Raw genomic sequence first — 25,154 nt, 5'->3', positions numbered from 1 at the left:
AATTTTTGTAAAGGCTGCATTACAACTGCAGTTTTAAAAGTTACATTTGCCAAACAAGTGTTGTGGCACACATGTTTACTGTGCAAACATATATGTTAGCGCAGTATTCTCTGAAAATGAGGCCTCATAAAGGGAATGTATAAATGCCAGCTCAGTTGAACCTGCTCTGTAGGAGTACTTTCCACATAGTTGAGTTAGACTGAACGGTGGTGCACAGAGTTGCAAACATTGAGAGCAGTGGTGGAATGCCGCAATTGCCGTGCGCTCCCTCTTGCCTAGTTCAATGCGTCAACTATAAACCTAACTTTATTCAGCATGGATCGCGTGCTTCACCTTCACTCAAAATGCACTTCATGAGTAGGTTCGCCTTTATATGATCAGGTTTTCAAACAGTGTATTTTAAGCCTGGTGGGCCACCAGGCTTTATTTGCATCCCCACTAAGCAAAGCATTGTTATTTATTATTTGCCTTTTTCGGACTTTATAGTTGGTGTTTAGGTATTGTTAATAGTGTTTTTCAATAACACATAAATACCTGGTAGTATTTTCAAATCCCTGTCAACTTTAAACCTTTTTTAACTCATCTTTGCCCGAGGAAACCCTTTATGATCCCTTGATGAAGTTTCTTTTGGAGACGACTGCATAAACATAGCTATAACTCAGCCTTAACCAACTAAAGCTCCACATTCTCCTTCTCCAGAATGTGACCCAGATAAGAGCCACCCTGCCACCCTGGAGCTATGAGTGGCAGAATTCCTCACACATCCTCCTCCTTGCTGCTCCTGCACTCCAATCTGTCAGGCCTGTGGAGAAGCACATGGTGCCTCTGGAAGAGATGTGAAGGTTTGCAGACGGTCCCATTCAGAATGGGAGTATGGGTTTTAATTATTAGCTTCTTCCTGTTTCAAATTGTTATCACAGTGCTGAGTGAATCCACAGCAAATATGTAGGACAAGTACCACTTCAACATGAAATACCTACAGCATTGGAAACGGAAACTGTCAACCCAAAGCCTGTAATTAACACCACACACACGCACACGCACCCACTCTACACACAGAGAAGCAGGAAGTGTGTGCTCCCTCAGCGTGTCAGCTTGAGGTGAAAGGTATCTCTATAGGGGGGCGAAAAAATGCTGCTTTTCTAATACTGATCTGAACAATAAGCCACCAACAGGTTATGTTGGTGGCTTATTGTTCAGACCTCATTTTTTAGCTGTGGCAAATTAAAATGAAAACATGATTTGTATTTGATCCAGTTTAATTGGCCAAGCAGATAAAAATAGGTGCCGCTAATATTTCAAAACTATTTGGTGGATTGTGAAAGTGCAAGATAAGTCTTAGAAAACTGTAGTGAGCACAGAAAGACTACGAAGCCAGAAAAGGATAAAAGATAAATGTATGATGTGGAGTGCCTGGTATTTTGAAGGACCGGGAGACGGTAACATCATCTTCCAACGGGAAGGTTCAAAGTTCTATTAGACAGCGGAAGATTTCTGCATCTTTCAGAAAGACAATGAGCTCCATCACATTCATCCAAGGACTCTTCTGCATGGTTAGCGAGTAAAGGTGTTCAAAATGAACAATTTATAACGTGATCCCCCTTCCTCACCTAAACTTGACTCAGAACTTATAGTTGCATAAAAATCACAGTAGCTCAATAATTTCATACATGTAGATATTCTGCTGAGAAGGCCAAAACCTCACTTCCTGAGACGTTCATGTTTGAAGTTTAACATTTTCGATTAACTAAGAGCACCGTAGTTATTTATTAAAAAATAATCCTTGCCAAATAATTGTGAAAACAGTCTAGAAATCTAATGTTGGTTTAAATTATTATTTCCTTTAGCAAAACGATCTAACTAAGGCTAACACAACAAATAAGTAGCAAACATTGCTTCAGCCATGTTAACTTGTGAAGAGTGTTTGTCTTTGATAACGACAACCTAAGGCAACAGAGGAAAGGAAAGCAGGCTAGTAGGCTACACACACATCTACACACACAGAGTTAAAAGGACATATCTAAACCTTTGGCCCCTCTACCCATTGGCCCACATACCATGACTCAGGGTGCTCAGCTGTGCGAGTTGGGGGTGGAGAGGCAGTGACAGAAAGATGCATTGTGTCACGGGTCATGGATCACTCAGCCCACAGCCCAGAGACTGGCAAGAGACTGACCAGCCTTCCCACTGCTCCCATCGTTCTGTGAATCCTCTCAGACGACAGTTCCAGTACGAGCCCAGACACTGTCAAAGGCATTGTCCGTGCAGTTCCTGCCACAAAGAGGGCTGCCTTGTCATCTCTACAGGCTCGTCACACATTTAGAGAAACGGGTTTATCATAACCAGCATTCCATAATGAAAAACATGACCACAGAGTGACTTCTGAACTGCCTCATGATTCGCTCATCAAAACAGGCGTCTGCTGCCATTCACAACCTGTCCAGAGGGTCTCATCCATCTGTGATGGAGTCGCTACAAATCAGTGGAAAGAAATTATTGTATTGACAGTAGTAGCAGAGCCCACTCTTATACAGCAACAGGCTCTAATACCTCTGAGCAGAGGGGCCTCATCTCAGTTGTCCTCAGGGTGACCCATAAATGGGTCCTGGTGGGCAAATTGATTGTTACAGAGCTGCTTCTGTAGAAAGCAATTCAATTTCCACTGGGCATGTTTTGCCACATTAACAAGACTGCCGCCTTTGTTTCGTGGAAACAGCGAGAGCACGTAAAGCGCAGCTCTGCCTGCCAAACCGTCCATGGGGCCATTGACAGAATGTGTGCCGGTTAACATGGCTGCCACTGGCTCTAGGTTACCAGCCGGTAACCTAGAGCCAAGAGGTGGTCCTCTCCTGCAGAGGGGTGCTGATATGTATCCAAACCATGGCTGCTACTTCAATAGCAGTTTCTAATAAGGTCAGTGGGTTTGCTTCAGAGTGACAAAGAGACGCTGAAAACGGACCCAAATGAGCCATAGAGATGATTTAGAGATGTTCCTACGGCATGTTCAAGAGTATATTAACCCCTCACATTCCAACCACTCACTAACTCACTTTGTTCCCAACTAAACTACTCCACATGATGTTTTCTTCCATATCTATGAATTTGAGAAGCATCAGTCAAGCTTTTCCTGGACAATGCAGATCTCTGGTTTTCTCTGAGATCTGACACCCTGGACAGATTGCCAGTCTACCACAAATAAACACAGAGACAAACTGGACAAACATCTATATATGAACACACTCATACCTAAGGGCAACTATGGAGTTATCGTTAAACCTAACAGTGATGTTTCAGACTACCCAAGGCTACTATCCTATAGCTTTCCACCTCAGTGTGTGGGTGTGTGCGTGACTGGGTGAAAGTGAAGCACTTTGTGGTCCTGTGGACTTGATAAGGCGCTATACAAGTACAAAACCAAACCAAGACAGAGTATTGTAGATAACTGGGATTAGGCTGGGATTTGAATCCAGGACCTTTTTGCTGCAATCCAAGTTTCCTAATTTGAAAATCTCTAAAGTGTGTTACCACAGACATACAAGAGTCACATTTCACATTGCCATCATGAGTCGAAACAACCCCCATGTGCAATAAAGTGGCTACTGCCTAATTTGAATATGTAACCATGGTTTCAAACACACTTTCCTTTCAGATCGGCAGCGTCTGAAGAACCTGTGGATGGGCTGGCACATCAATAACAAACAGCTCCTTTAGCTGAAAGAAGGGTCCTGACCCAAGCAACCACATCATCCCCAGTTCTAAGGACTCCAGATTACTCGCCTTTCAATTATTACTCAGGGTTATGTTTGAGAAACAAAAGAGGAATGATGTGGTGAATGAGGCCTCGACAAGGAGCTGAAACTGAGCAGCAGCTCTTTCCCCATTTAGAAAAACTAACAATGGAAGATGTGGAGGAAGTCATTTAAACTTCCCAAAACTGTGGCAGCTTAAGGAATAACAAGGTTTTAAAAAGTTAGTGCTTCGAAAGCAGTAAAATGTCACTCATACCTTACCTAAGGTTTAGTGTTATTAATGAAGAGAAAATCAAAACAAATCTCCAGTCAGTTTTCATAATGCAGATTTTCTAAAATACTTGGGCAACATCATCAAATCAAATTATTCTCAGGAAGTAATTTTTTCCACTGTTCAACAACATAAAAAACATTCGTGTTTGTTTCTGTTTTTTTCATTGAAATGTACCACAAACATATTGAATCACAACTTTCGTGAACCATTGCATCCCTAATAAAGGTCCTAGATCCCATTATTATAGAATTAGGTAATAATAAAACACAATTAAGTGTTTGGACCAATGATTCACATATTTACAAATTTTTCTGTGGAACATGACTTCAAATTATTTGCGAATAGACTGAAAAAAGTTCCTGATTTTTCCATGAAGGATATAAGATATTCCAAAGAAAATGCCACTTGGAAAGCTGAAATACCAAAAGACAATGCTATTGGATACATTATTGACTTGCCTTCAAGCAGCCAATCCAGGGGCAGCATTTATCTTCCTTCATGCTGATTCGTTATACCCCCACGAGTGGAAGACTGTAGATATTAGGCTCTACGGTAGACTGTTTCCACTTTTTGAGGTACATATTTTTTGCTTGGTTTAATTTCTAAAACTGACAATTGATGCCCTCTAATTTCTGTTTTTGTCGTAGCTGATGATGAGTCTGGGAATGCCCCCATTGAGAGTAAGTGATGAAAGATTTGGGAAATAAAAGAAGGGGTGGAGGTGTTGGAAGGGGCTTTATTCAGACAGACGAGATAAGCACATTGTCCAACAGGATAAGAAAGGTTGAGACATGCTGGTGTCTGATGAACAGGACCTGGGGGTGGGTCGGTGGGTATTAACATAGGAATGTACTGTATACAACCCCTTAATCCAGAATTGTAAGAAGATTGTAGAATGTGTATGAGGTGGGGGCTTCCTGTCCGGGCATCGGGTTGACCTGTGAACTTCTCAGTCCCACAGCTGCTGGTGCATGAAGCTTATCAAGTGAAGTCTGAACACTCCTCCAGATGGTTATGGCAGTGGAGGCTGCCCTGTCCCTGTGGTTTAATCCATGGAAAACAACATTCTACTAGCAGTTCTTATATTTGAGAGAACCGAAATCTCCCTGATATTCCACTAGATCTTTGATAGCTCAATATGTACAAAACACAGAAAGTAGTCCTAGTGAAACTAATGCATTAGTAGTGTTCCTGGTAATAGGCATGTTTAAATACCTATTATTTTCACCTGGTGATCAGTTGTTTTGGAAAACATACATTTAAAGCAGGTCTGGGATAATAATGTCTTTCTAACTTGTGTCCCACTCTCAAGGACTTTGAATATTTAGTCCAGTCTTGAAATTAGATTTAGTTCTATTTTGCAATTTAGTCCAACATATTCTCTTCCTCACAAAACAAAGCTGAACACATGTGAGAAATTGTGATTAATTTGAGAAAATATTTCAATCACATTTGTTTTGACATGTTTGTATTACAATGTGAGCTGGAGGGTTAAAACAATCCCTCAGACCACTTAGCTACCCCAAGCTGAGGTGTGGAGGGATTTTAACTTTTTTTTGTTAATTTAATCTAAACAATATGATAATGTCAAAAATATGTCAAATCACTTTGTTACTCATTAATATGGAAACATGAAAAGTGCAGGCAGGCTGGAATTAAAAAAAAAAAAAGAAAATCTGCTTAAAGAACCCCATCAGGTCTAGTCTTCTTCCTTTGAGTTAAAAAAGGTGCTTGCTCTACCTTGGTAACTAAATCCTTCTAGATTTCTCCACACTGCACCATTAGCCTGCATTAACCTTCGGTCAGAATAGTATTCAATGACCAAACAGGAACACATTGCGAGATCTGTGCGCTATAGAAACAAGACCAGCTCTGGATAGTTGGGACTGCAGTTTTATGAAGGAAATGTCATGAAAAGACAGACAAGCATTTGTGTCTGTGTGAGCAGATGACTGTGATTGTATGAGAGAGGACCAAAGTGTTCCTCAGCTGAGGAAATGAGCAGAAAGGATTTGGTTTGGTCAGCCTCCCACATTGGGAAAATAATCATATCGTGCAACAGAAACAAAAACCGCACAAGAATGTCTGCAGGCGTCAACATTGGAATATTTTTATTTCATTAATTTTCAATAATTTTTCAAATCCGATATCAGAAAAAAACTGACTAATTGTACTCAGTTTGCAATCAGATTTAGTTAATATAGCAAATGAAGGGGGAAATAAAAGTTTGGAGTGACTCAAACAAACCTGTTTGTTTTAGCCTAGATAATGCTAAACAGAACAAAGTTCATTGTGAGCGAGAGGAGGGGAAAACAAGATGAGATTATGTAATGGTGAGAAAAAAATGTAAGTATTTTCAGGTTCTACAGACGCTATCCATGCATGTGCGGATCTGATTAAACAGATTTATGGCTACTGCTAGCAAATTTATCAGTAATTTTCAGTATCGATGAGGTGTTTAAAATGTGGGTCAAGGTTTGAGGAGTCATTAAAAACTACTTATTTTCTATAACAATGTGACATGGCTGCTGTTCATGCTGTGAGAAAGTGAGCGAGAGCAAGACTTAACAGCTAAAAGAAAGGCTTACTGGATGATAGTAAAGTTGTTCTTTTTTGCATTTTTGAGTTTTAAACAGTTTTAAAACATGCAGACTTTAGAAATGTCAGAGTAAAGATTAGGGAATACACATCTGTTTTAGAAATGCTAACCACCAATTGTGACCACTCAGTCACCTCAACATCAAATGAAAATAATTGATTGCTTAGCTAGAATACATTTATTTATTGCTATCCTTACATTTTCTTATAATTTAGTTCTTAAAGAGAACTTTGAAACCAAACAAAATTTGGATCGACTGGCCAGAGGTCCAGAAAAAAATCAGAGAATTTAAATAGGTCGAAACATTCTGATTGATGCTTTTCTAATAATAAATGTCATGACTCTCAAAGGACTTCCATCATTTCTTGACTATTTTTCACATTTGGAGCAACACAGAGTTCCAGATTCATAAAATTAGAAACGATGTGACAGCGGCTTAAATTGAACCTGACTTCTAAAAATAAATAATCATATTTCATGTTATAGCTTCACCTTGCCATCATTTATTAAAACATGCTCTAGTGTCCATTTTGATGACTGAAACTGTCGCCCTTCAATGACTGGCTAATGAACAAACCGCCGATGTCTGCAAAGAGGTGATCAAACCAGCCGATGGTGCTGTAGGGAACACTGCACCATCCGTTACCGCTGGCATATCCATTTCACTAATGGACACCAGGAGAGTCTCTCTGTCCGCCAGACATGAGGACACTGAAAGGCTGCAGGCTGTGCACCGTACACAACTTTGATCCCTGCTTCTCGTGTCTGTTCTTTGTCCGAGGCTATTTCTGTCCCGCTTTGAGGGAGAGTACAGAGACAATAACCCCAATCGGCGAGAGCGCCGTTGGAGAACCTTGTTGATGCTGCGGCACAATTGGACTTCCTGTGTGAAACGAGTGGAAAGCCAGCAGAAAGAGCGAGATTCGTCCACAGTGGGCTGGGTCTCTCTCTTTATCCTCCTATTTGTTAAAATCTGGAGCATTGGTGCTCAGCAACAGATGCCGGTGGAAAGTTCTGAGGCCTAAAAGGTTCTGGAAAGTCAATGACACATCCATTCTAAAAAAAAAAAACAAACCCAAAACGTAAAGAATTATGTTAATTACACAATGCAGCACACCTTTCCGCAGCGCTGCCAGAGACTCATTGTGAACTCTGGTGCGGCAGCTGCTACAGGAACCGTTTCACCACTGATTGATTCTCAGCTCAGCTATTGTCTCTGTGGCAGCCGCGGTGCATAATTAAGGATATCAGAGGCGTATGACAGAGACAATATGTGCCCCTTGATGGCTCCAGACTCCTACGCTCTGATGCTTTCAGCAGTCCTCCCACATGCTGGCATCCAGCTCCATCTCCCCTGAGGAAACAATCAGCCAGAGCACAGAAACTATGGACGGCTCACGAGTCACGTCTCTGACCTGCACATGCATCCAACTGCTGCAAAATCTGAAAATGATGAACTGCCACAAGATACAATAGGTTGGATCATCTTTGGTCTGAGATCTGTACGATCAAAGGGAGATGAGACGAAGTACAACTGATCAGAGCAATTCAACGAAAGCTGGGAAATACCTGCAGCATACAGGTGTAGAAATATTATTGGGAATGAATGTTACATTATATTTGTGACAGATTACAAATGTCAAAGGACCTCGATTAGCCTAAAATAGCATCTCAAAGCTAAGCATGTTGACATTAGCATTGTTGACAACACTAATGTTAGCATCCATATTTTACAATTGTAAGGAGGATATTTTTAAAGAAGTTCCATGAAGGGTCAGGGATTCCTGAAACACTTGAAAGTTGAGTATAACAGCATTTTACACCAATATAATGGTTTATTATCATTATTATTATTACGATCAACATCTATTCAATAATTTAGCAGCAAAAACATTTTTGAATTGAAAATGTTCCAATTAATTAATTACAGGCCCTGTAATTAATTTGATTAAAACTTTTAAGCAAGTCCCACCATTAATTAATACATATGATTATTAGGGTTGTCAAAATTAAGGAGTTAATTCACATTTTTTAACACTGTAAAAGAAAAAGATTACGCACAATTAATTGCACAGGTTTCAGTATTCTTTGGACATCATCTGCGCTGTAGTTTGAACAAAATCTGTTCCAAACGTTTCCTTTTTTTTTTTAAAGAGTAATCTGTCAAAGTAGCTCCACTCTCTCTCCTCCTCTCTTACTCGCGCTGCTCTGTGGCACTGCAGAACAGAAGCGCTTTAGCACCGAGAGCACAGGAAGAACCATACAATTATTTTACTGTTGTAGACAAAACAATCTAGCAAAGTATCATTTTACATGCTGGAATTGACGACTGAAGCAACATTAAACTGCTATAAACAAATAAAAAACATGAACAACAATAAATGCAACAGTATCAAAGACGTGATAAAGGATCCAATGTTCTGCCAATCAACAGCCGTGATAAAAACATAGAACCTTTGTAATGGTACAGAACTCTACTGAACCAATATCCCTCACTATCGATTGATAGAACATTATAGTTCATTGTTTTCTTTAAAGTAAAAATTTATTTACTCTCTTTGGTTTCTTTAGACAGATTTGATCCATATATAGAAATACAACATTTAATTTGTTTAGTTCTAACTTTGTCTTTTTATTATTATCTACTCTATAATCTAATCCTCTCAAATTATAAAATCTATCTCCTTTAATAAATCTTTTTTGCAATTGTGCTGGTAATATACAATTATGTATTTTAAACATAACTTCCAGGATATATAGTCCACCACGTTGGAAAATTTCATTAACTTTAAGTTAAAGAGCAATTGATTTGTTGGAACTCCCTCAGGTTTTCTGCTTATAATTCTAAAAGCTTTTTTTTTAATGCAAAAATATTAAATGAATATCAGCAAAGTTACTTGGATCAGGATCAGAAGGGGATTTGCTAAGCAGAGAGGTGATCAGAACAACTTAGTGATGCTGAGGGAATCAAAACCTGCTGGCTGTTCCCAGATCAGCTCAGTAGAACCTCATGGCCCGTCTATCTGTTCCAGTAGTGAGAGGCCACTGTGGGGAGTGACTGGGAACTGGTGTGAGAAAGGTTCTGTTTATATAACGGTGCGTTGACACAAAGCCATGATACTGCTGGTGTTGGAAGTCTCCAACAAGGTGAAATACCACAGAGACGGGGCAGCTCAGCCTGATTAGACCGGACCGGGTCATGAGAACGCAGAGGGAACACGAACTGCGGCGGTTAACTCAGGATAAATGAGGGCTGTACTATCAGAACCAGGCCAGCTTGGTGTCCTTCCCTTCTGTGGGTACATACCGTCCCGGTCCGCTGAGCCACTGAAGTGAGCCGAGCCCAGAGAGACAGGTGAGGGACTGGAGGAACCACAGCAAGCAGCGGAGTGAGGAAGAGGAAGAGGAGAGCAAATGAGATAGGTGAAGCACGCAGTCATCTTCTTTTGGGAGTAATCGGTGCTGCATCACAAGCTGACAGGCGGGGAGAAGAGAGCTGCAGAAAACAAGAGGCCTGACGTCGCTCCTCTGTCAGCCGCGTTCTTCAGTTACATGCCTGCTGCTTTCAGCCGTTACACAACAGCAGATATCTATTATCCTACCCCAGTGGAGCTGGAGCTAATTATGTGTCTTCTCAATACGCGTGTGTAGGTATGCAGGAAATTTAAACTGATTTTATATTAAAAGTTGGAGCTGCATGTGAGGCAGTCATGCATCAGTAAAGAGACCGCAGCCTGTTGAGAAGAGTTTAAACAGTTGTAATGGTTACCATTAAGACTGGGCGATATAGATCTCAAATTTTAACATAATATTTTGTGGTATTATTGTGATAATAGTGGAGATAATGATTTAAAAAATCTATTCTTTTTTAGGTAGGTGTATGGATGCGTCAGCATGAAACAAACACTGTTATTGAAAAGCATTTCTGTTTAAAACAGGCTTCTTCAGGACATCACTTACTTGAAAAAGTGTAATCTAAATAACTGTAATTAATAATTTTTGAATGTATTGATATACATTTCGTGGAGCAAACAGTATAGACAATAGAGTAGCAAAAATAACATTACTGATAATACTTTAAGTTTTGTTTTTTTATTCACTGACTAAAAATACTTGTGACATCAATAAGTTCTTATGATAAGAAATTTTTCATAATAAATGATCAAGATGATGATAAATGTCCACACCTTAAGTCAATTCAACTCTGTTTTTCTGTATCGGATCAGCCGATACTAAACCTCTAATATCGGTATCGAAAGTGGATCTTTAGTTACCATGGTAAAATATTGTTTTTAAAATGTAACGACCATGAAAACTGTACTTGATTACATGTTATTTAATAAATAAAAAAAATCCATCTTTTTTTTATTGTCCATCACACAACGTCTCAGATGCTTTGCAGCGCAAACAAGCAAAAGGCAGAGGAAGTAATACTGACCTCCCAGAATGCTCCATGATCTGCTAGAGCCCTATTTCCATGCAACAAATTCGCTAAGTTTGCAACTTATTAATTTATCCGTGATCATCAATAACCACAGACGTGCAAATGTGACCTGGTGGTCGGCTCTATCAGGTCTGGCTGATTTTCAGACATTTGCGGTGGTAGATGGATAAGATTGTGCCCACATGCAAATATCAAATATCTCAAATAGCTCTTAAAATTGATGAAATGGGTTGATTTACCACCATTTCCCTTATGATGGATGATGGACAGAAATAACCTTCTAGTTTTTGCCAATGGACTTCAGCCCAAGAAAAATAGAAGGGAAAAAAAGATCATAAAGGAGTAGAACAATCTCAACATGATAAATCTTTGGTCAATGTTTTACATGAAAACTCTTCTTAGCTTAGCTTTCACAAAAAACCAAGACATGTTCTCAGCTGAGAACAGATGTGAGGATGAGAACCATCTCCTCTAAAAATTACAGCTGAGCTCCAGAGACAGGTGTGCAGGGAGGAAGACTAGACGGCAGAGGAAGGGTCGGAGACGAGCTAAACTAAGAAAAATGCAGGCAGGCAGACAAAGAGCCAGACTTTCACATGATCACACAGGATGCACCGTTTGCTCAAGCTTAATATTAGATTTACAGAGCTCCGGCACTTCCCTTTAGAAGGTAAAGCAGACCTTCTCTGGCTCAGCTCCCCTGCTGCCTCACTTTGTGTGTGTGTGCGTGCGTGCGTGTGTGTGTGTGTGTGTGTGTGTGTGTGTGTGTGTGTGTGTGCGCGAGAGTGTGTAGGCAGGGCTGGAGGTAGGAATCCCAAGTATGCAGTGGAAAACAAGCCGGGGCCTCTTCTTCAGCCCGTGCTGCAGTAAGACTCAGCAGAGGAACACTTGTTTCTAGTGGGATTTACGAGGTCTTGGTGAAGCGAGAGCGTGAACTCTTCTTGGATGCGCTTCAAAAGACCTTCGCTTATTTAGACGTTGGCTGGAAGACAGAAGACTCTGACTCCGTGGAGAACAAATCCACTCAGCAAAACACGCAATTAGCCGGGAATTGTGGCAACGGATGCTTAGGAACGGGATGTTTCCATACAGTAAAACCGAGGAGCAATCAGATTGGCTAACAAACACCAATGCGATCATGCTGCTTCATGTAGGAGAAAGCTCTCGTCACACAGCAATAGTGATCCAGCTCACTAGGCCTAAATAGCAGTGGTAAATTGATCAGCCCAGCCTGGGAGAGAAATCGTTTTCAAAGTGCACTTAGAGATCCCAGCAACCACACAACGGCCATACATTCCCACTCGATCTTCGCTCAGCCGTGGTCGGCCTTACACAGGCCGTGCTCAGGCTGCGTTTCTTCACAGTGCGATGGACAATCCATCAAAATCTGAAGACATGCTCAGACACTAATGTTCCTGCAGCTGTATTGTTCTCCTCCGTCTTTAGCGGTGACCTTGTAAAGAAATCGTTCATCTCTCCCTGGCAGCCATTGGGAGCATCGGCTGTTAGGGTTGGGTGAACACCCCATCCTCCTCCTCCTCCTCCTCGTTCTCCTTCCCGTTTCCCTTCAAGCACTGCCAGCATGTAAGAAGACCACACAGCAGGGCAACGGAAGCCGGCCACAAGGTCCCGACTCAGCTGTTTCCTTTTCACAATCTGTGCAGATGCATTTACAGGCCCCTCATGTTGTCGTGGCTACTGGCATCCTTACAATGTCCTTTCTAGGAAATTTCACTAATGCAAGGTGTCAGATGTTTAATGATGGTTTATTTTAGGGAAGTGATTGATTAGTAATCACAGCAAACAGACGGAGGAACAGACAGTTCTTGTTTGGAAAGATGGAAAAAGAACGGTATCCCGCAAGCAGGACTATGTGATGTTCTTGTGATGACAATAAAAATCAAAGCAACCATTGCTAAATTCTACATCTGGTGTGTGCATCAAAGTTCATCCAACTCACTCATATATCAGCATGATGAGTGATGATGGATTGCATTTGATTTAATGCATCAGAACAATCCTTTGAAATCGCATTATGGCACACACTGAAATTGTATTGATATATTAGGCAGCTCTAGCTGTAAGACCTAATCTTTTTGAGCGGTAAGGCTGAAGAACATATTTGGCCTCCAACACTCTCAGGCCGCTTGCCGAAGTGAAAAAATGTCAACACAAGGAAGTTAGGAAGCGGGTTTTTGATTATTTTAAACATTCAGATGTAGAATGTTCTTGGATTTCAGATAAACATTTCTGGTTCTTGATATTATTATACATTATATTATTATATACTGGCACCCAGCCAACTATCAGTAGTAAACCTGCTGCTGAGGAAAACTCAAACAAATATCTGCTAAACTGATTAAAGTCTTCCGTTTAAATTGACACTGTTCTCTAGAAACTCTGCAGGAACCCCTGCAGATCTTGTTCACTGCAGTGAAATTAGGTGAGTTGAAAGAATTGCGTTTTCCACTGAGTCATTCACTAGCCTGGCAACAGGCCAAACAGAATGCCCTAACAGAATACCACAAAGCAACCAGAAGAGAGTGGGAGTGGGTTCCAAATGCCCCTTTGACCCCAAACTGTGCTGAAGTCGACGGGGAGTTGTGGCTGAACGCTGTCAGCTGTGTGCTTTATATACACCCTGCCCCTTCTACTGCACCCTGACTATAAAAAGATGGTTAAAAAAAATTGAAAGAGCTGCCAATGTTAATGTGAGTGGAGTGAAATGTGTGCTTATTTTGATCTCTGTGATTTGACAAGCATGAAATAAATTCCTAAAGTTTGCTGAAGACCGGCAGCGACAAAGAAAACGAGTCTTTCCTCGCCCAGATTGGACCCTTTGACATGAGTCCCAGACTTGACCCACAAATTGTTCAGCCATCATAACACTGGAGGCTCTGGAGCTGCAAACTGTGCTGCCATTCTCACATTTCCTTACTTCATACGGCACATCAGACATGGCGTTCTCGCTTCCACATGCTCGTGCTCACACAGTGAGACCCCATGGCAGGGGGGTAGGGGTGATGACTGGGGGCTACGCGGGATCCTCAGCAGATTTGACCTAGTTTCTATTCAAGCCAGCCTCTTTGTTCGCTCCGTGGTGGAGGAGGCTGCTGCAGCAGTGCGTGGAACAAAGAACACAAGCAGCTTTTGGAGCGTTCAAACAAGCTGCCCCTGCCTGGATACGGCCACAGTGTGCAAACCGTTTGCGAAGGCGGCGCTGCTCGGACTCCCACCTTGTCAAGGTCATTTGCTTTGATCTACCTATGCAGCAGACGAAGGGGGACCAACCACAGCTCCTGCCGACCCTCTCACCGTTCTCCAGACTCGGAGAGATGAGAAGGAAACCATGGAGGAATGAGGGGACCTGATTTAGTTCAACACTTTCACTGGGAGAGAATTAGAAAGTCTCAGTTCCTGCAGACACCTTGCAGAGAATCTCTGTCTTCAAGCACCAGCCATGTCTGTGGTGACACCATCACCCATGTACCAACAGTGGAACAGCAACACAACTCACCATCAGCTGAGTTTGACTGTTTATTTTATTACCGTGCATTGCAGAGGTATTCACATCTCATATCTGTATTTTACTTGGATTTTAGTGTTGAAAACTGGGGATGATTCTGGTTTATACAGTTTGAAAAGTCAATAAGCATAGCGACAGTTGGGGGCAGTGACTGACTTTCTAACTTCTGAGGAGGTAGATAAGATTAGTGTATAAGATTGGTTTCTCATGCGAGTATCCGCTGATTGAAGATCAAATGAGGAAAATGAGCCTGATTTAAGTAAAATAATATACTTTTTTTTTTTTTTTTTAGAAAATAAATTAAAATCTGAGAAAGGTGCCATTGCATTTGTATTTAGCATCCTTTACCCTGAGAGGGTCAGAAGTGAAGACAACTGTAATGCAGAACTCTATGTTTAGCAGAAAATGGACACTACATTATCCTGAAAACACCACCCACACCGTGAAACATGTTTGTCCTCAGAGAGGCAAAAGTTGAATTTTGGAGCCTAATGCATGACAATTCAGTAAGAAAACTGGTCAAATGCTGGAAAAGACAGGACAACATCAATCAAACAGCCAGAGATACAATGGAATAGCTTAGATCAAATGCAAAGACACGATTAAAGGATCTTCTCATTCCTAATGAGAAGAGAACAGCACATTTAGGTTTCATGTTCAAAGCTGTCCATCAGAAAACACGTTTCTTCAGGAGCCAGACCAACCATCGTTGGTCTGGCCTCACAGCCAACAAGATCATTTCAATCATCACCTTCCTGACTTCATTTCTGTTTAGCCGTGGACTGACTGTTTTGTAGTCAAGTGGTGAAAGGGATAATGAAGGAGTGTAATTTCGCAGAAGAATGTGAGGAAACCATCTGGAATCTCAACTGAATGGGCCGAATCTCACTGGGACAAGAGCTGCTAGCTGAGATAACAAGGAGAAAGAGAAGAAATAAACTGGATAAAATGGAAGAAGATGTGATGGGATCTCAAAAACCTTTGCTGTGTCTGTGTGAGAGCCAGCAGAGATGGCGCTCTGCTACAGCGAGGTGTTTAGTGCCAATTTGACATTTGAGACAGGTATAATTCTCTGGATTATTTCCCTAAAACCACCAAACAAACCCAGAGATAAGCATTCACAGCTGTTTCCTACCTGCATGTGTTCTGTTGAGCTGCTGCTCAGCTCGTCTCCAGACTCCGAGTCGTTGCGCTGTTTGACGGACCCTTCTCCCGGCGCCTCGCTTGCAGCCGAGCTCTTGTCGCTGTCCAGACTTTTGCTGAGGCCTTTTCCCGCTTTGAGTGGAGGCGAGTCGGCCCGTGTCCGTGGCAACGACGAGTTGTTGCTGTGGTGGTGGTTGTTGTTGTTGTGGAGAAGAACCAGCTCTGCCACCAGCTTGCAGTGGTGTGGACTCCCCAGGTTCTGGTTGGCGTCCTTGGGGAGAACGGGTGGCGTGACACGGTCTGAGGACGGCGACGGGGTGGAGGAGGGAGACGGGCGACCGAAGCTGGACATTTCCGGCTGAGGCCTGTTGAGGTTCTCGTTGGATTCCCTACAAATGTCCAGAACGGTGGGCTTGGCCCTCAGGGCGGGCTTCTGAGGCGGCATCAGCGCCCGTCGCACCTCCCTGACGTACTGCGCCGGAACATAGAAGGCTTTTGCACCTTCCTCCTTCCTCACCTGCCACCAGTCCTCGTTGGTCTTCTTCACCAACATGTAACATTCTCCCTGGCGGATGGCCACCATCTTGTCCTTCGCCTTGTACTCATAGTCATACTCCACCTCGACGTAGACCTGGCCCGGGGCGATGGGAAGCCCCTCTCTGTCCGCCATGTCTGCTGGAGCACGCACTTCGACTCCGATCCTCAGCTGCTCAGCGGCCCGGCCGGCTCCTCATGTTTCACTGAACACTGCAGGAGACAAGACCAGACAGGAAGTGGAGGTTATGTCTCAGCGGGATATCACGACACAGGACAACCATGAAAAGACAACCATGCAGTTATTGTAAAAATGGACTATTACTACATTCTCCATCGTTTCCAGAATGGTAAATATGAAAACTACACTGAGCCCTGTCAGTCACGTGTTTCATATTAAGTAGAGACGCACCAATCCAATATTAATATCTGCACCGTTCCCGATATTGAAAAAAGAAATTCTACATCAGGTGTCAGTGTTCCCAATCCATAAGAGCAGATCTGATCAGTTTAATTCTGAGCGACGTCATGCTTTATTATTTATTTTACATTACATTTAGAATTACTAATTGGACTTTCTGAATCATTTGAAAGAAAGTTTGTTCCAGTTTATTGTCAGTTTCAGGTTATTATTTATTTTACATTGGCTGTTATATTCCCAGTGGCACCGACTGAATAAATGAAAGTTGTTTTGTTTTTACATGTTTGACTAGCTTGTGGAGCTGTTGGTGTGTTTCTGTATTGGTGCAGAGTTGTAATTCAGAACATTTGTGTTTCTTTTTTAAACTAAGCCTCTGATATCTGTATCGGTACTACATGTGAAAAAAGTGGATCCCTGAATCGCTAACATTAAATAAAAATAACCTCTTGTGTTGAATGTCAGTTGTCACACCGACGCTTAAATTCTGTCTGACCAATAGAAATCACCTCTCAAAATAAGCCCAACCGCTTTGGTCCTTTTAGAAATTTACTAGGCTAAACTTGATCATTTAATGCGTCACCTGTTAGGGTGGATCAAAAAGACGTCATAGAGTTTCTTAATTTTGGGAGACTGGTCGATACCTGCAATACAAACCGATCTTTTTCATTGATGTGCACATGTGCGGTTAACAATGGTCACCCCACTGTTAACAATTTACCAACGTTCACGCTATATTTACTGACGTTTCAGATAGAAAAACAAAAATCAAAATTGGCACATCTAGAACGGAGCTGGTGGTGGTTTGTCTCCAAACATCACATGAGCTGAACTCCAGATTAAGTTTATGGCATTTTAACTTCATCTTTTCTTTATTTGATAACCAGATATTACTTCTAAAAAGGTCATTCCTGATGTCTGACCACCTTTGCATTGTTTGCTGCACCAGAGCAGTGAAAGTTTCTTACTCTTTGGAAGTGGTTTCATTTCCTGTTGACGAGCTAATTTAACCATTTAGCACCTGGATGCTACTAGCGCTCTTTATGCCAGCTCTTATGAAATAATGTTTAAGGTAATGAACTTGTTCTCCTGCTCCACTAAGGCCTTATTTACCAGAACTACACATTGTTAGTCTTTATGCATCAACTCCTAGGATTATTTTTCATCATTGCGGTAACTCCTCCATCTCTTTCCTCACCACCAACCACAAACCTCTGGGGTCTTGGTCTCTACTCCCCGGCTTATTAGTCACCCTTAATACCACAACCACAAAGTGCTGCTGCTGCAGCACACTGACACTATGATACGATGGCCTGCCGTGCATGAATGGTGAGTCAATAAAGAGCGCTGCAGGGTGACTCCTCCTGATCCTCATAAACCACTGGACTCTGATTGCTATGGTTACCCATATGACCACGAAGGAGCCTGGTCTGCAGCGCTAACGGTGATGATAAGAAGACCTCACACAACCAATCCTGCATGCAGTCCTCCAATAACAACACTGGTCTTCTTATTCCATCCCAGATCTGAGCGGTGACATCGTTACTCACAGTGCAGACTCAGTCAGGAGCCTTTAAAACCGTCCTGTTGTATTACAGTCAGAGTGTTAGTCAGGTGGCAGAGGCAGCTGGGGCCCTTCTTCGTTCCTCCGGGGTTTGCTTTGGGACAGGGCCCGTCATCGATCCCCCTGTCAGAGAGTATCCCTTCGTCTGCTAGCCTAAATAAATACGGAGGGTGTCGAGCGGTGGATCCCCCCTCTTTACGAATTCCCTCTCATCCTCCCAGAAATAGCAGCCGCAGCACTGCTGCTGGAGAGCAGGTGCTTTTAGTGAGGCGTGAGAACCTGCTGCTGAATCTATAAGAGGAAGGAGGACGGAGTGACAGCCCCACACCCTGAGTAGATTTACAGCTCAGGAGAGATGTCCACACCAAGGGGTAAAGGTCACTTCCATCCAGCATTTAGGGCCAGTATTACGTTTTCCAGGCAAATGGTGCCATTTTAAGGCACAATCAAGTAACTATATTAATTTCAGTTGTTATAAAACTGCTGTATGTATTAGATATGACTTAAAATAAATTTGACTTTGGAATTTAGCGCCTTGAAACTGGATCTCTGTAAGAAGCTCCTGTTCCTTTGTGAAAATCCCCCTTCAGGAAGTCATCACAACATGGCTCCTATATTTAACCCTTTAACGATGTTTTTACCATGTTTCACTGAGAAGTAGCTCCTATAACGAGCTCACAGATACACAGTTCCACCAGGCATTTGCTAAATGCTGCTGGATAGTCTGAAGGAGCCGAGTTGAGGAGTTGCGTAGGGTGGAAGCTCTGAAGCTTGGAACCTGCAGCTCAGAGGAGGAGCTGCTTCTTGGAGGCGGAGCCAGGTCCACCCAGGTGTTTTGAAAAGCCGAATGGTTGCCACGGTGATTAAAAGATTTCTTAAAAATCTGTGAAAGCATCAAGGCAACACTCTGAACTTCATTTAGACCCTTGCTTTCATTTAGCAAGCACTACTTGTGCTTAAAATTTCCATCCTTTAATAAATAAAGAGTGAGCCATATCCTGTTCTTGTTGCCGAAAAGACACAAAAAAAAACTAAAAGCCACAGTCTGCTGTTGTGTTTTGTTTTTTTTTTTTAATTAAAAAAATCTGCAAGACTCTTTTTTATTTAAAATCCACAATGATTTACAGATCACTGGTCCACAGAAATCTTTGCTTATGTAGCTGAGTTAATTCTACAACTGTTACACTTATTGTATGAAAACATTCTGTGTTGAGTTTATTGTTTATTTAGTTGGTAAATATGAAATTTTATTTTATTTTATTTTTTTGCATTTGTTTCTTTAAAACATTGTAAAACAATTTGTGACCTCAAAAAGTCTGGACACCACTACCTTTAGATAAACATGTAAACTGAAATATCAGAGGCATCCAGCCAGCAGCGCCACCATGAATGAACCCAACCCACCGGTGGTGAGCTGGACCCTGGAGCTCAGGACCGACGGTGGGAAATGAAACCCAGAGAAAGCTCAGGAACCAAAACTGGCTCACGTTCAAGCATGACGTTTCCCACCTTGGCAGGGGCCACCAATCCTACTGCAGCGACTCACTACTGTTTCACCACACACACACATACACACTACTGCAAACAAAAAAAAAAAGAAAAAAAAAAAAAACCCTGACAGCTCAGTTGGTCCTTCCAGCTGCTCTGCGGTCTGAGCGCTCTGCCAGACGTCCCGGGTGAGTAAACTTCCAGCAGAAACAGATTCCCGGCGCTGTGTGGTGTCAACACAGCGGTGAAAGTCGCCCGGCGGCGTGCCAGCCAACTTGTTGATCAGTGGAGATTTGAAAGCATGTTGTGCAACGGGCGAGTCTGCCTGTTCAGATGTTAGCATCCAGGAAACCCACTGCGGTTTTGAAACCTGCAGACTTCCAGAACGACATTCTGGAAATCTGATTAAGCAACTGATTAGCTGCTCAATCAGCTGCAGCTAAAACGTGATACACTTAAGCCTGTCCCAATGAGCAATAAGTCAACAGACTGCATGATAAATTGAAACGAACTCAATAAGGTTACTGTTTTTCTCTTCTCTCTCTTTCTACCAAAAACTGGATGACAGAAGTTGTTTTTGTATTTATTTATTTATTTTGGATCTTAAAAATGTCTGCCTGCTCCAGTGTTAAATGTCCATTAGAATTTAAAGTTTATTGAGCCCAGTCTAAGGTGTTCTTGCTGTATAACTTGGAAACAGTCTCAAAATAACAATATTATAGTTTATCGTGATAACTTCCTGGACAGTTTGTCATCGTGACAGGTCTGGATACACTGAAAAAAATCTAACCCAATGTAGGGGGGGGAGGCAGAAATATCGTTGCCGTAGCGATAACAGTCCTCATCTGCAGACCAGCAACAGCGATACACAAACCACGTAGCAGTAATGAAAGGAAGCACCTGGAAATCTCACTTTTCCCCACATTATTTTTTCATCAACTTTAACCTGTACTACAGTAATATAGAGGTCAAAATGCCACTGCAAAGACACAGTCTCTAACAACAATCAAACCGACACCCAACAGTTTGCCTGGATCGGTATGAGATTCGCACAGAACCTGGAGAAAAATTACAACAGTTTCTCTCCACCAAATTAATGCATTACAAACAACCAAAAAAGAGGATCATGAGCTAAACATATGGCTTATTGGAAATCGGTGCCGATTTATTGGCCGGCTGATGTACAGGTGCTGCACCCCTAAGAATTATTTATCATAATAACTATTTTTATTTGCTGGTATTCTGATTTTTATAAGTGTAGTCTCCTTGCGACCAGCACAAAGCCAGTGTAAGGTAACAGGTGGGGCAGGGGCAGTACTGGGTAACTCTACGCTTTGAGCTTTTAGAAACTTTCTCTGGTATCTCATTAAATAGGACATTAAACCACAGGAACTGGGATGCACCAATACAAAAGTTTGGGCTGATAGCGATACTGGTAACACTTTATATGAAGGGGGGTGAATAAGACTGACATGACACTGTCATAAACACATGTCATGAACATGAATAAGTCTTCATGAATATTTATGACTGTTGTCATAAAGGGTCATTCGGTAAATTATGACACTTTTAATACAAAGTTGACATTATTCAAAATGTCTTTATTATGACAAATTGACATTAACCAGGAAATCATTACCGTTTAAACTTTACCTTTAATAACATAAAGTTACCTAATTTTTAAAGTGCAATCAGTAATTCTTTTATAACAAATTTATATCAGTAATGATTTCTTGGTTAATGTCAAGTTGTCATAACAAAGACATTTTGAATAATGTCAACTTTGTATTAAAAGTGTCATAATTTACTGAATGACGCTTTATGACAACAGTCATAAATATTCATGAAGGCTTATTCATGTTCATGACAGGTTTTTATGACAGTGTCATGTCAGTCTTATTCACCCCCCTTCAAATAAAGTGTTACCGCCGATACCTGATATTAATGTCGCCGTTATGACCCGCTAACGATATTTATCTATATGTTTCACTACAGTTTCAGCATCTTTGGGAAAACAAATCCCCAACCAGAAACAAACGGCAACAAGACGAAAATAATTATCAGTTTTATCAAACCAATATGATATGTTAAAAACTGACTAAAATCAGCTGATGTTAGTGCCGATATATCATGCATCCCCTACAGGAACTATGCGACAGATATTTTCAGCAATTTTTGAAACCAACTTTTTAAAGATATAAGGCAACTTCCAAAACATAGTGGCAGTGAATGGAAGCAGCTGAAAGTCTGACTTTCAACGCCAAGTTAATTTCTGGTTTTCTCATGAAAAGCTTAGAAGCCCAACTAGCAGTGTGAAAACTTTCAACTCCATGGACAAGGTTGTTCCGCTCTCACCGTGTTCACAGTCAGCGCTCACAGAACCACATCAACGTCCCTCCTCCTCACTGCTTTAAAGGTACAGATACAGCAAAATCACTTAACTAAAAGCCTTATTGGGAAATCCAGAGTGAAAGACATTAAAAAAAATCTCTCACATTAGAGAGAACAGGCTTTTTGTCAACACACATCTGCAGGGCGACTACCTCAGCAGCAAAACACACCGAGACTGACTGCCTTTGTCCCTGCGCTTCATTCAAAACAGATGTGACCCAGCAGCATCCACTCCAACATGCGCTGCAGCCTCTGCAGCTTATTAAAACCACTGCAGAACTGTTAAAGCCTGCAAACATGCACGCTGGGTTGATTTTATTTATTTAGTTAGTTATTTTAGGGGGGGGGGGAATAAATAGGGGGGGGGGGTTGAGTTGCCCAGGGGCGTTTAGATGGGGGGCAGGGTCCATTCTTTTCCTGCCTCAAACAGGCTGCAGAAACCAAACACAAAGGAGTTTAATCCTTGTGCGTTGACAACAAAGAATCCCCAGTCACCATCACCACAGCTTCCCAGGAACCGGGACAGAGACCCCCACTATCCCCACCACCACCTGAACCAGCGGGAGGAAACGACCCCAACAATTAGGGAGGTGTGTGCCAAAACAGAAGGATGCAGCCATCACCTGCTATGCTTAATTACACCACCTGACACAACTTTTACCGTTAGAAAAGTGACGCTAGCCGAACCGCTCCCTCGTCAGAAGGATAATGCCCTGAATATTTCCACAGTGTTGCTCCGCTGCGGACAAAAAGCACTGCAGGTTCACTGGGAGCCCCCAGCTCTGCAACAGAAGCCAATAGCCTCTCACCGGGCCAGAACGTCACGTAGAACCGAACCGAACCGAACCGCACTCACCCCCTCCGGAACGAGCTGCTGTGGAGTCGGCCTTTGTGCTCCGTTAGCCACCGCTGAAGGAGAGCAGGAGAAGTTTTCCGGAGCCCTGTTACCTAGCGTGTGTTACCCCGACAGAGCCCGCAGCAGCAGCCCTCCAGTCAGCCGCGCGGTTCGCAATCCCCCGCCTCTCTGCTGGACGTCAACTTCAGGGAGACAACAGCGGCCACATCCGGTCAGCGCTGTTAGAATAAAAGCTTTATCGATTTCTTTTTTGTTTCTTTTATTTCATTTTTTCAGCAAAAACTTTTGGGGTGGCAAAAATAATATTTATTTTATATATATATATATTTTTGGATTTCTTTAAATTTAATCTTTTATATTTATTTATTGTGTTCCATATTTAGGTCTTGATTGAAGAAGATGAACTCAAGATTGTATTCGGAGGGCCAGTGGGGTACACAGGATTTTTCCAGGCCTGTCTATACCCCCTCCCATACTCCCCACCACCTCCACCTTCCTGGGGGGACCACTCCTAATGTTGACTAGCTAAATATGAAACAAATTATCTATAATCAGTGGGAGAGATATGGCTCTCTGCCAAAGGCAGCATGCCCTGGGAGGCATCATGAGTTAAAAAAATAAATAAATGTTGCATATTTTTCCAATTTGGAATACAGAACCTTTTGCTTCAAACATGTAATGTCACTGCTTTGTAATATTTTCGAGATACCTAAAATTCGCATGTTGACAGTATGTGTTACACTTTAGGCATGCAAAATGATATAAGTCATTCAATATATCCAAAAACATTTTGTGCTGAGAGGTGAGTTTGAGATGTTTATTTTTTAGATGTTTATGTATTGGTTATCTACAACCACACACAAAACTACAATGAAAAATAAAACATTTTACATGTGACATATATTTCTTTGGAAACAATGCATTAAAAATGGCAGCACTCAGTTGTTCATTACGCTTTAATATTAACAAAAGCAATTCAATATATAAACATAATTAAATGTTATTAGGCCTTTAGCTTTTTAAAGCTTAAATTAACTCCAAATTCACAAATTCATCCAAGTTTCCTGCTTTTATTTTGGAGACCCTACCGGATGTAATTGGAGCTTTGCTCAGCAGCTTGATTCAGCTGCGGTCTCCACTCAGCAGACACCAGGCTGTCTCTCTCACCCCGCCCGTCTGTCTGTCAGCGCTGATGAAGCGCATCCGGAGCCCCGTGGCCGGCGTGCCGTGCGCACCTCCCGGTTCGACACCTCCAGCACAGCCCGATGGTTTCCAGCTCCGCAGAAACTCCGGAGCTTTCTCTGCTCCAGCTGGAGTATTTGACATTTCCTTTCATCCCGTCGCGTCTTCAACGATTGATTACAACACATAAAATCCCGGGTTTAATGTTCACATTCTTCAGGTCTTAAACGTGTAAAGTTTCCCCGCGGCCCCTCCCGTCGGCGCTGACTTCTCTTTGGCAGACACAGCGGGTAGTTTCACCATCTGAGCAGGATCATGAATGATTTAATGGTTGCATGATCCAAGAGCACAGCAGGCCTTCAGTGGAAAACACTCACCCAGACTACAGACAGACTGACATCAGCCTCAGGATAAAGAACAAGTGGACAGGATTTCAGGATAATGTAGGAATGTTTGTCTAAAAAAGCGCCACACCAGGGAAAAGCACAGACTGTCGGAGTGAGGAGGAAGTGACAGATGGAAGCACAAATGGGAATCCATCAATTCTTGCTTTCCAGAACGTAAATATGGATTCCATGGAATGCAATATCATCATTTAAATATGTGTTCCCCTCCACCCCCCAAGCAGGAAATAATTCCACAAATATTGAGCTTCTTCAGACTGCAATTTATTATGTTTAGAAAAGAAAAATAAAGTCTGGGAAAATTAATTATTTTGATCTATTTTGTCATTCAGCTTCTGCTAAGTGAAGACATTTATATAAATATTTCGTCAAGTATGGTGACAGACCTACAGCTTCAGTCAGTTTACTTACACATAACTGCAGTGAATATTATATTAATCTCCTGGCTTTTTATGATGTATTTTAACAGATTTTTTTCCCCCTCAAATATTTACACTCTTAGGAATATCCAGAGAAATGTCCAGACCAAGGCAGTGGCTATTAACATTCAGCAGGAGCTGAATTGGGGGCATTGTCAAGAGC

The 25,154-nt window shown here is 42.0% G+C and overlaps 1 protein-coding gene and 1 long non-coding RNA gene across 3 annotated transcripts in view; one reads left to right on the top strand and one right to left on the bottom strand.

Moving 5' to 3' along the window:
• Positions 1-23,126, bottom strand: part of arhgap12b (Rho GTPase activating protein 12b) — a 63,164-nt gene extending 40,038 nt beyond the window's left edge. For both annotated transcript variants that reach the window (XM_014982630.2, XM_014982631.2), the window contains exons 1-2: positions 22,987-23,126; positions 15,728-16,482 (exon numbers count right to left, since the gene is read on the bottom strand). In XM_014982630.2, the coding sequence (XP_014838116.2) occupies positions 15,728-16,405 (678 nt within the window). In that variant the 5' untranslated portion in view covers positions 16,406-16,482; positions 22,987-23,126. The remainder of the gene's footprint in view (positions 1-15,727; positions 16,483-22,986) is intronic.
• LOC148153208 (uncharacterized) lies at positions 23,113-23,885 on the top strand. Its single transcript, XR_015761571.1, has 2 exons — positions 23,113-23,197; positions 23,370-23,885. It is a non-coding gene; the product is annotated as an uncharacterized LOC148153208 (long non-coding RNA).
• Positions 23,886-25,154: the final 1,269 nt, after the last annotated feature.

This window comes from Poecilia mexicana, unplaced genomic scaffold, assembly GCF_051168715.1.
Source record: "Poecilia mexicana isolate PSO_F unplaced genomic scaffold, ASM5116871v1 scaffold_20, whole genome shotgun sequence".
In the NCBI taxonomy this organism is placed as follows: domain Eukaryota; kingdom Metazoa; phylum Chordata; class Actinopteri; order Cyprinodontiformes; family Poeciliidae; genus Poecilia; species Poecilia mexicana.
This window is presented reverse-complemented; position numbering and strand designations above follow the sequence as displayed.